The sequence below is a fragment of the Sipha flava genome, unplaced genomic scaffold (assembly GCF_003268045.1).
Source record: "Sipha flava isolate LNK unplaced genomic scaffold, YSA_version1 203_pilon_pilon, whole genome shotgun sequence".
In the NCBI taxonomy this organism is placed as follows: Eukaryota; Metazoa; Arthropoda; class Insecta; order Hemiptera; family Aphididae; genus Sipha; species Sipha flava.
In genome coordinates, this window is record NW_020272799.1 from 134,169 (window position 1) to 146,836 (window position 12,668).

At 31.4% G+C, this 12,668-nt stretch overlaps 2 protein-coding genes across 2 annotated transcripts; one reads left to right on the plus strand and one right to left on the minus strand.

The window, feature by feature from the left end:
- Positions 1-738: 738 nt before the first annotated feature.
- On the minus strand, positions 739-7,668 carry LOC112682428. Its single transcript, XM_025553031.1, has 8 exons — positions 7,563-7,668; positions 7,365-7,508; positions 2,693-2,841; positions 2,269-2,365; positions 2,003-2,143; positions 1,825-1,914; positions 1,148-1,246; positions 739-887 (listed from the first exon to the last, which is right to left on the minus strand). Exons 1-8 carry the CDS (start codon positions 7,666-7,668, stop codon positions 739-741), a joined length of 975 nt encoding a protein of 324 aa, XP_025408816.1.
- Positions 7,669-9,229: 1,561 nt separating this feature from the next.
- LOC112682444 (gastrula zinc finger protein XlCGF71.1-like) lies at positions 9,230-12,356 on the plus strand. The gene is made up of 2 exons (XM_025553048.1): positions 9,230-9,874; positions 11,568-12,356. The coding sequence occupies exons 1-2, from the start codon at positions 9,872-9,874 to the stop codon at positions 12,318-12,320; spliced, it is 756 nt and encodes a 251-aa protein (XP_025408833.1). The 5' UTR covers positions 9,230-9,871; the 3' UTR covers positions 12,321-12,356.
- The last annotated feature ends 312 nt before the right edge of the window (positions 12,357-12,668 follow it).

A 12,668-nucleotide genomic window follows, 5' to 3' on the forward strand; every position in this document is an offset into this window, starting at 1 on the left:
TTCATATCGAAACGCTTTGGAATTTTTCTAATATTATTACCATCAAGTTTCCTCAATTGTTTGGCCATAAATTTCAATAGATCTGAATTGATTATATATGTCGAATGTTTAGAAGAAGGTCCTAATTTGGTTGATAATAATAGCGACGGTATTGATGGAGATGCTAATGGTAGTAAAGGTGTTATTGGTGTCACTGAAGGAGATGAATATGCTTGTTGATATTTTGTATCATCGTAATGAACGTCTATCATTGATTCAACTACTCCACCTCTTACGCTTAGACAATAACATAATATTCTGCATAATTTTTTGTGCGTTGGTCTGATTTGTCATACCTGCTTCTGAAAATACAATTTATGTAAAAATTAAACTTAATGTTCACCATAACCTTTATAAATAAACTTATCTTACTTTCAATCATAGACAGTCTCAATTTCAATTTGTTGTATTTATGACGAGTGTTAGTTTCGGTATCCACTTTATTTATATCTATAATAGTTATATTTAAATGCACAATGTAGAGTTAAATGTTAAATATTTTAATGATTCTGATTATAATTCTATGAAAATAAATGACATATTACTCTCATAAGAATTTAAAAATCTCTTGACGTCGTTCAAATTCTTCTTCATTTGACCTCTGTACTTTTTAAAAACTTTTTTGTTCACAGAATGTTTACGTATATTATCTAGGAACGAGTGAATTTTAATTACAATTGACCATTAAAAAAAAAAAAATTAAAAATTAAAATAAATTCTACTGATTTTCTTATTGATCATTCTGTTCGTCTGAACGAAATACTGTTTTTCGGTTTTTAATGCGTCCACGATCTTTTCAAGCTTATCTATCCGACTATTTGTTTTCTTGTAAACAGCTTCTGATTCAACTAAAAGTTTAATTTTACATCAAATATGCATCTCATAGTGATGGAATTTACATTTAGAATAATGTAAACTTGATTACAATTTTTGTTCCACGGTGATGTCGAAACTTCTGCACAAACTTGTAATTTGTCTATAATATTATTTAACTTGACATTTTGATTTAATATCAAGTCTGGGTAAAAATATCCAACAATTTATTACTGGGTATCTAGTTTTTAAATTATTAATTTATCAATAGTATAATATTATAATAATTCTATACCATCCATTGATTGTATTTTCTGTTCCATTATGTAGAAGTTTTCTCGCAGCAACCACAATTCTTTTTTTAAAAACATATCTTCACTGTTCCACTCATTGACTAAACATTAATTAAATCAAGTTTAATTTGATTAAAATACGATCAAAATGATTAGCCGAAGTTTTCATACATTTGTCTTTATCATAATATTGTTTAACCACCCTGTCGTATTTCGCGTGTTGATTTTGGACAGTTGCTGTGTTAACATTTGCGAAACAAAAAATATTTTATTATTTATTCACAATGACTTTAATTAATTTTAAACTGTGCAATTTTTAAATAGATTATTTTTTGTGCCTTTTATTCTCTGTTCCATTACACGATGCCTGTCCTTCATAATTTCCAATTCTTCGGCAATGATAAAATTGTACTTCTTCAAGCCGATTATATCTTAACATCAACGATAATTTACCGTTAATTATACACACACGACCAGATACGAGAATAAAATGATTTAGTCTACCATTTTCCGCCTTTTTTAAATCTAAGTTCTTCGTTTTTTCGATCTGGCATTGTGATGTCGTCAGCTAGGGTTTCTCCGCTATCGGTTTCTAAACGATCGAAAAATATTTCATATGGTATCATGCGATTTCACTGATTTTCAATGTTTTGCATTATTTTATAAAATATATACCAACCTGGGTTGATATTAATTCTCTCTTTGGCCGATTTTCGGTCCACCCGCATGCATACGTCTTGAGATAAAACTGTATTAGATTTCGACTCAACTACAAAATAATATATATATATATATATATAATTAAATTATATATTTTATAAACACGTTGTTACGTAAGAATTTTTAATTTATATTACTTGTAAATTTCCATTTTGGATCCAACCATGGATCATCGTTCATCGTCCACTGATCTTGGGCGTTAAGCTGTTTGAAATTGCCATTTATTTTTTCGTACTGCTCTCTCCAACTCTCTCGAAGAATCAGCATGATTTCTCCAACTAAAACCCAATTGATTCGATTTATATTAATTTTATCGAAGACAAAGTATTCGTAGCCGTCAGTAATTAAAATTATACAGCGCATAATTATTTATCGAATAAATTTGTAGGATTCGCGAAATTACCTGAATATATCGCGGTCGTTTCCGCGGTTCTGCTGTCCACAACAAGGTTTCTCGGGTATAACCGTTCATCCGTTTCTTTTTTATTTTCGTCACTAACCTACAATGATAGATTATAGTAAATGCATTGTGTACGATTTTTTTTTTATTATTAAAGTAGAACTCATTATTAAATCGCAGTGGTGGCTATTGGTAGTTTCATACAGCATTGTAACCATATTTCTATAACTAGGGGAACTTATGTCCCAATATAAACATATATTAGTTGCAACTCTTGCAAAAACTTTCTGGCATATTATAATATAATTAATTGAAAGTGCTAATATATAACATGTATCTCGCTCAGGTGATTAGGTCTTCATTCCCAGTGTATATGGTTACAAACATGTTATATATTAGCACTTTCAATTAATTCTAAGGTTTTTACCTCTTCCACCCTTTTATCACTTGTGGAAACGGTGTTTTCCGTGGATCCGATGTTGTTATCCTCTTGTGTTCCGGCCTCCTTGTTTCCATTCCATCTCACTATCCAATTGAACCAATGTTCGGTTCCTACAGAAGTCGTGGCAGCAAAATCTAGCAAGTTAACTTGTTTGTTTAAATTTGCCATTTTTTCTATAGCTTTTTTAAAATGTATTCAAAATCGTGTAAAAGTCTTAATTTTTTTTCCCTGTTACAATAATATACTTAATGAATATGCTGTTATATACGTAAAGAATTTTTGTTGAATAAACGTGTTATTCTAAAAGTTTATTTTTAATTTTTAGAATATTTAATGGTATTGTATTAACTGAAAATTCAGGTGTTTATCGAGTTTTAATTGAACCAGTTAATATAAATATATTAAACGCATTCGATTGTTTCAAAAATATGACAAACTACACTAAAACCAATGGCGTAGCCAAGGGGGGGGGGCTAAGGGGGCTATAGCCTCCCCCATAGACCGTGTTTATATGTATAATGTATCTTGACTATTTAATAAAATTAATGCTCGTTTTAATCAAAGGCTTATTGATGTTATGCCACTTGAAGGACTTATTCCGGCCAATTTAAATATGTATGACGATAAAAATATTATAAAAGCTGCTAAAATATATGTCCAAGATCTCCATGATGATACCTCATCTACAATCAGATCTGGCCTGTTCATATGGGGGCAATAATGGAGTCAAAATACTATTCCAAAACCGAATTCTGCTCTTGATTCACCCTCTCATCGCACCAATCTTCGACCTAAATACTTTTACAATTATTCGCCACGTTACCAGTTACCTCTTTCACTCCGGAAAGAACGTATCCAGCACTTAATCGCTTCAAATTTTTTTAAGAAGCACCATGTCGGAAAACAGACTAAATGGGTTAGCTATGGCCAATATAAATAAAAAAGAGCAATTCGATGAAAGTGAAATAATAACTGAATTTGCCAGAAATTCGCCTAAGAGAATGCAGCTGTCAGAGTGGAGCAAGTGACTGAACACTGAAACCAAAATTATTATTATTATAATTATAAATTATATATTAATAAATATTTTTAAAACTATACTAAAATGCTTGAATTACGTTTAGAAACTTAGTGGTAGATGGTGGGGGGTTAAGGGTGAATTCTCATATCCTCTCTTACCTTACTTATTCAAAAAAAAGTGGTTAGCCCCCCCCCCCCATTTAAAAATCCTGGCTACGCCACTGACTAAAACTGATTTGTAATAACGAGTACTTATAAAATACTGATTACCCGAAAATAATTGAATAATAAAATATAAGTAACTCGAACTTAAATAAGTAATACATTTTACTTGAGTATTATTTTTTTCTACTATTCTATTAATCTGATCTCACTCTTGAACTCATAAAATACAATAATAATTAATAATTTTTTACTTATACATCGTCTCGAATCATATTTATCAATAATTATTATATACTTGAAATATTTCTACATTATAAGACTTATTTTTGTTAATTAATTTGATGATCATTTCATATTTCTTAAAGCACGATTACTCGTTTGTAGTTACTTGTGGCTTGTACAAAATTCCACGCATAGTTAATATATGTGCACCTGTTATCGAATGCAGTTATTATTTCACAAAAATATTTTTCTGATCTTGAAAATCAAAACTAACGTAATTTGGATAAATGAAAAAATAATACGTTAATTTGAAGTTAATCTATAAGAAAATGAGTTAATTTAATAAGTTAATTTAATTTATTATGATAGTAATGAAATAAGTTAATTTAGTAAGTTAAATTAACTTAACTTTTAACTAATTAAATTGTTAAAATGCCAAGGTTTGATTTTATCTAAGTATATTATCAGGAGTGTATTGGTACGTATACGCGGGTATACGGCGTATTCAAATCAGCAGATTTTCGATTTTAGGCGTATTACCTAATATAAAATATTATTTTACGGGTATGCGCTTCTAAAATAACTCGAAAACAAAAAAATTAATAATAATTTAATAGTTCATTGGAAAAAATTGTTATGAACCATGAAATTAATTGAAATATTTAGCTGTTGAAGATTATAGTGTACACTGTGTTTAATGTATTTTGAATAACATTGAATAAAATAGTATAAAGTGTGAACATTCAGCCTATGGTTCTTAATTTAAAACGCGATGCAAATGTATCTTGTGGTATTATATTTTAGTGTTAATAGAAGTTATAAACATGTAACCCCAAGACTACTTGGAGAACTTAGCTTTCGTATTCCTAGTAACACTAGGCTTCAGTGTAATTTTTATATACCCACCAATAAATCGAACTTCTCCAGGAATGCCCCACTTATAAGGATGATGCATAATGCAAATAATCATATAGACTACTAAGCCACATGAAGTACGAAGGCTCACATTTTTTATTTTTATTTTTTCATTTTCACATAACTTACACCATGTTGTTTTTTTTTTTTTTTGGTTTTACTTACTTACTAATTCTTTTTCTTCTCTCTAATATAAATTAGTATAAGTTACGCGTCTTATATATATTGTATATGTTTTTTTTTTACTGTTATCTATGTACTTCTTGTCTGTAATTTTGTAAAAGCCGTCCGGCGTTGATTATAATATAATAATATAATAATATAATAATAGTGTAGTTACAAAGGATAAATTAATTTTTTTCGAACTTATCGAAAGAAAAAAATTGTTGAGCGAAGCAAGAAAATTTATTTTAGGATTAATATCCATATATATTTTAGTGCGTATAACCACAAATATATTTACCAATACACCGCTGTATATTATATACATAAAAATGATTCCCTATTTCCCTTGGTCGCGTCATTACGTGTTTGTAGAATGGCTGGACCAATTTCGCTAATTATTTTTTTGTTGTGTTTGTTATTGTCAGGAAATTAAATAAAAAGGTTTTTATGAAAGAAAAAATTAAAAATTGCACGGAAAATTAGAAAATTTAAGAATACTTAACCACCATATAAAATTATTTCTAATCTAATACAAGCGCTTTGGACAATATAAACTTTATTAATGTAACATTTTGACGTTTAACATAGAATTGACACAATGTGTGCTGCAAATATCGTCAAAGAATTATTACATTATTAATTTCGTCAAAATATCGTATTCGGCAAGACGCACATGATACATTGGATGTATTCAGTCGAGTGTCAAAAACTCGAATTACCACATGCACACATTCTCATTTGGTAGGTAGAGAGGATAAGACTGAATGAAATCGACGATGTGATATCTACGGAAATTCCCGATAATGATGAAGATCCATTTTTACATAAAATTATTATAAAATATATGATTCATAATCCCTGTGGAATAATTTTTCGTGTATGGTTGATGCAAAATATTCAAAACGCTATTCAAAACAATTAGTAGTAGAAACTATTAGTGTAATTGATGGTTATCCACAATATCGCCGGCGATCCACTGATGACAACGGAAGGTAAACATTAGTAAAGTGAATCAGCTAGAAATTGAAGTTGATAAACGTTGGGTTTTTCTGTTTTCTCCGTTACTCTCGAAAACATTTAAAGTACATATAAATGTTGAATATTACCATTCCATAAAATCGATAAGATATATCTTTAATTACGTGAACAAAGGTAGTTAGACAAGGCTGTGTTTGGAATTGATGCTGATAATTCAAACGATGAGATTACTCATTTTCAAATGGGACGATATGTTAGTAGTAACGAGGCGATGAAGTGTTTTTTTTCGTTTCCAATACATGAAAGATACCCCACTGTAGTTCGCTTGACCGTACATCTGAAAAATGGTCAAAGGGTGTACTTTACAGCGGAAAAGGTATTACAACGAGTTGAGAGGCCACCATTCACGACATTGGGCAGCTTCTTTGAAATATGCCAGAATTATTACTTTGCTAGAACACTTCTTTATTCCAAAATGCCATGATATTATACCTGAAATCAATCGTTAAAGAAATTTTAACGACGGAAATAACGACAGCCTGTTCCAAGTAACCCTCAAGTATTTTCCATCAATACACTAGGACGACTTTACAGTCAATCTCAGCCAAGATGAGTGTTTTTATTTGCGTTTATTGTTAGTCAATATTTGTGGCCTAATATCATTCCAATATCTGCGAACTGTTGATGGTGTATTGTACGGCACATACAGAGAATCATGTCAACTTTTGAAATTGCTAAAGAATGACACTCATTGGAACCACACACTCGAGGATGTTGTGATTCCGACAAATGCTAAGCAAATACGAACATTGTTTTCCATAATTTTGTATACATGCTTTCCTTCAACACCGATTGATTTATGGACTAAATATAAAGATCACGTGGCCGAAGATATATTACATCAGAAGCGTCTTAGAACATCAAATGCAAATTTGCAAATTAACGAAGAAATGTACAATGAAGCATTAATTTTAATTGAAGACATGTTTGATGTTCACCAACAAAGAATTAATACAATTAGGAATGACAACGCCCAGTCGTCCAACGCACAGCGCATTTAATCAAGAGTTGGGACGCGAAACCATATATGATTCCAAGGCATTAAAAGAAACAGTTCTAAGAAACGTTAGTCTTTTAAATGACCAACAAAAATATGCCTACGATACGCTAATGAAAGTAGTGAAAGATGTACCTGGCAGATTTTTTTTACTTATATGCTTCAGGTAGGACTGGGACTTTTTAATATCATTGATTTTGATTCGATCACAAAATTGTATCGCACTTGCACTTGCTTCGTCAGGTATTGCAGCTACGTTGTTGGAAGGCGGTCGAACAGCTCATTCTGCACTCAAGTTAAAGTTGCCATTGAACATGCAAATAAATGAAACACCAACTTGCAACCTTTCGAGAAATTCTGCGATGGCCAATGTTGCAGCAGAGCAAATTAATAGTTTAGGATGAGTGCACAATGGCACACAAGATATCTTTGGAAGCATTAGACCGCACTTTGTAAGATTTACGAAAGTACAAAAACCGGTTTGATGTTGCAATGATTTTAATGGCAGATGATTTTTGCAAAATACTACCAGTAATATCACGATCTACGCCAGTCGACGAACTTAACGCATGTTTAAAGTCATCAATTTTATGGAAACACGTTGAAATGCTCAAATTAAATATCAACTTGCGAGTTGAATTGCAAAATGACCAAACAGGAAAAGTTTTTTCCAAACAATTTCTCGACATTGGTAATGGCAAAATACCTGTTGACTCATTGTCTGAATACTGGATATTGCCTACTAAGTTTTTCATGTCTTTGAAATGGCACCCGACTTTTGGTGAAGAAATTAATGAACAACGTTATCGAAGCCACAATTTTAAAAGGGAAGTACAAAAACAAAGACGTTTTGATTCCACGGATTTCTTTGATTTCGAACGACATGCCATTCGACTTTATACGATTGCAATTTCTAGTAAGGCTAGCATTTGAAATGTCGATAAATAAATCTCAAGGGCAGTCGCTAAGTGTTTGTGATATCAATCTTGAAAATCCATGTTTTTCACATGGCCAGTTATATGTCGCCTGTTTCCGTGTCGGACTTATGCTTGACCAATAATTTTATTTAAATCAAGTCCAAATCTGAGGAGAGTAAAAATAATTGTTTCCGAAATAGATTGTGAATTTAATTATTTTAGTGTTAACAAATGGCCTCGTAATCTTGGTTTCCAATTGTTTAAGGATTCGCATGTCCCAGAGAACAGATAGATCAATCAACCGACGTGCAATGTCTTGACGCCTAGTGTTAAGTAACTCTCGATGTTACTGATTCAATAATAAGACGGAAATCAAGGCGTCGAACTCGTCTGTCCTCCGGTGCAATTATTAGACTCAACAAAAATTATTGAAGTGAGAGTGGTGAGGGTTAATAGTAGTATAATAATAGTGAGGGTGACGATTACCACTTCGCCCTGCCAATCGAGTCGGCCACCGATCGCGTTTATCATTGCAGTAAGTCGGAAGTTAACGAATTAACGAATCGTTAATTGGTTTAAAAATAATAATTATTAAAATAACAGTAGTGCAATAAATATTATTATAATTAAACCGTGGCCAATTGTTCGATATTGTCAGTCGTAGAATCGTACCGTTCTCAGCAGCGTCTATCGAGTGTACTAATCTGTTCGGCGTTGCTTGATAAGCAAGCGTGATAACGAGTAACCACATGTCAGATGTGAGGTCGTACCAGTTTGTGACGTGGTGAACGAGGAACATACGGAGCGTCGCGGCGGAACAAACCAGGTTGGCAAATTGTAACACGGCCAGGGGGGAGTGGTGGGTGGAATAAAAGAACTGCACGGGTGCTGAAATAATAATAATAATAATAATAATAATAATTTTAATAATTATAACGAGATACGACATAAGAGCGCGCACGTGCGTAACAAAACATAAAAAACGGGTGAACGGACAATTATGGCGTGCACGGATAACGTGAATATACAACGTCCGTGGCGGTGGTAATGGTTGGGCTTACCGCCGCGGTAACAGCAGCGACAACGCGACGTAATCATGGCCGCAGCGACCTAGCCCGTCTCCGTTCCCACTCCGACGGGTCCGAAAGACCATTATTATTATTGACTTTTTCGCACCACGTCGCGTATGCATACCGGCCGCCCAACCGACCGTTTCCATGCGTCCGCTGCGGCTCAACCATCGCGAGTGACAGTTTTCGGTAACGGCGACATCAGCAACCGTCACGACAACGACGCCGTAGCGTTCCGTTCGTTTCTCGACGGCGTACGTGGTCCGAGGAAAAAACGAAAAACGCACCGTGTCTCCCACAGCCGATAACCGTTATCATACGATCGTGCCGTGTATCATCATAAATATACAATATAATAATATTGTTACGCTTAGTAATAATAATAATAATAATAGTAATAATAATTTATTATCTCGTCATTGTCCGTTATTCGTTACACTTGCACTTCGCGCCCGTCGTGCAGTCCCTTCGGCTTAATCGGACCGTCGCCTGAACGCGTACGCGTCCTCCGAAACTCGAGTGTGTTTTGTACGTATCGACGTCAGCACCGTGCGAGACGTGTTCTACGATATTCGTATGTGTTACTGTGTCCACGGAGTCGGACTGCCAAGCCATGTACAATACGAATCGCATTTCATTATGATCCTCGAGAGAAATGGTAAAGATGATTTTTGCACACCCAGTTACATTATGATTCATTACTGTTACGTTGATCTACATTTATCATTGTTCTCACCTCGTCTATTGCAATGGTTATGCGTTTTAACAGCTCCCGCCACAGTAGTCATGATATTCGTTAGTCGTATTATGTACTTAATACGTAAGTTCACTATTTATTGTCCGATTCCATTTAATAACATGATATCAGATATTTGTTGCAATGTCGATCGTTAAAGCTATTCTTTTTTATGTTTCTCTCAACTTTTTGTTCTTTAGATTTTAATAATCAAATCGAACGTAAGTACTTAGTGGGAACTTGATCTGTTGCATGCATTTCGATTTGCAAACTTGATATATTCTTATTACCGTAGAATTGTTTTTAAATAGAACTTGATACTGATATTACTAATCTATAATGTGATTTAATATATTAACAAAACCTTGTACATGTTTAGCATTTCTTTCTGATAATTTGTTGACTTCATTGATTTTTTTTTTATTACATTTTTATTTAACGTTTCTTTTCAATATTCAAGTCCCGATTAGTTGTAGTTTCATTATTTCGAATTATTTTAATTTTATTTTAAGAATTGTTAATTTTATATTTAATAAATAAAGGAGAAGTTTATTCACTGAATAATTGGTTTAATTTATTTAATAACACTATATCTAATGTATATTGATTGCACAACGTAAACTGATATTTTAGTATATATTTTTAAACTAATTCGAACTTTAAATATAATTTTGAAAAAAATCTTAATAAAATAGTACCAATCTATTATTTTTTGTTTCGAAATATTTTAAATTTACTTAAATTTTATATTAAATTTAAATGATTAACTATAATTGTCTTTGAATAAAAATATATAAAGTATAAATAAATAATTCTGTTTATATATTAAATATATTTATGATATGTTTAAACAATTGAATTTCTACATCTTTGCTAAGTTGATTTTTATTTTGTTTAGGTATTATTCATATAATAAGCTATTAAATAGTTATAATGCTGGGATTTATATATAATAAAAAAATAAAAATATGTACACACTTATGTATTTAAAATTAGTAAATAGTAGACAATAAAAAACAAAATATGGAATAAAAGAATTTAAAAATATGTAATTGTGTTAAATTAAAATACAATTCTATATAATTTTTGATCAATTTAAATGAAAACTATGACAAACCTTATATTCTCTTAAATTTTCAAAATTAAAATTATGATGATTTGGTCTTAACAATGATTTATATCTACTAAAAGAGCGTTCCACTTCAAAAAATGTTATTGGTACATACTTCATTGCTCTTTTTTCATTAGACAAAATATTGAGTTCCATCATGTCTTCATTTATAATACCACAAAACATTACAAATTAATTTTGGAACCAATAGAGGTACTTATTTTAAAATATAACTTCTTCTGTATGAATTAAAATAATATTGGCTCATTTGTTTTTTTTTTTAATTCATTATTACAGATATTGTATTTTAGTATGTATATATGCTTTATAATATGTTATATTTGTTGTATGTACAAGATATATGAATATCAAAATATATTCAACAAGTTATTATTGTTAATATCATTTATATTTTATATTAACAATTATATGAACTTAATAACGTTAAATAAAAAAAATTCAAAAAGTATACAATAAAATTCATAACTTTATTTTTTTTTTCAGTGCATGAGGTCTCATACAGAAGATAAGCCATATTCATGTCAACTCTGTCTTGAACCCTTCTTTACCAATGAAAATTTGAAAGTGACCATGGGGTCTCACACGGGAGAGAAGCCATTTTCTTGTGAGGTCTGTCTTAAATCGTTCACTCTTAACCAACAATTAATTACTCACTTAAGGTCTCACACTGGAGAGAAGCCATTTTCCTGTGAGGTTTGTGTAAAATCCTTTTCCACCAATGGAAATTTGAAAGTGCACATGAGGTCTCATACTGGAGAGAAGCCCTTTTCATGTGAGGTCTGTTTAAAATCGTTTACTCTAAACCAACAACTTATCACCCATATGAGGTCTCACACTGGAGAAAAACCATTTTCATGTGAAGTCTGTCTAAAATCATTCTCCACCAATGGCAATCTAAAAGTGCACATGAGATCTCATACTGGTGAGAAACCATTCTCATGTGAGGTTTGTTTAAAGGCATTTACTTTAAACCAGCAGCTTATAACTCACATGAGATCATCTCATGCAAGAGAAAAGTTGTTTTCATGTGAGGTTTGTCTAAAGTCATTTCCTGTAAATGGTTCATTAACAAAGCACATGCGAATTCATGCAAACAAGAAACCTCCATATTCATGTGATCCATCGGCATGTAAAAAATGCTTTACTCAAAGCGGTCATTTACTTACTCCTCATACTACAACAATTCATGGTGGAGAAGATAATTATAATTGTACGATGCCGACTTATAAAAAGTAATTTTATTTAAACAGTAATTTTAATTAAATTAACTGTTCTACATAATTGTTTATATAACGTATAATAAAAATATCATTTTTGATGCTTCAGTATATGTTTATTTATTTTAAATAAAGTGCTTACCCATTTTGACCTCTTGGTGTTTAACCTATTACAAGATAAATTATGGATATGCACTTTTTAAGGATTGTAATTATTTTTTCATTAATATATATTTTTATCTGCATTGGATGTGTAATATATAGGTAATTAGGAATGTGGCTCTTAGTGGCAATTTTTTTAAAGCAATTAATCCTAATTTTGTTAATTATTCAAAACAAATAACTATCATGAGATAATGTTCATATA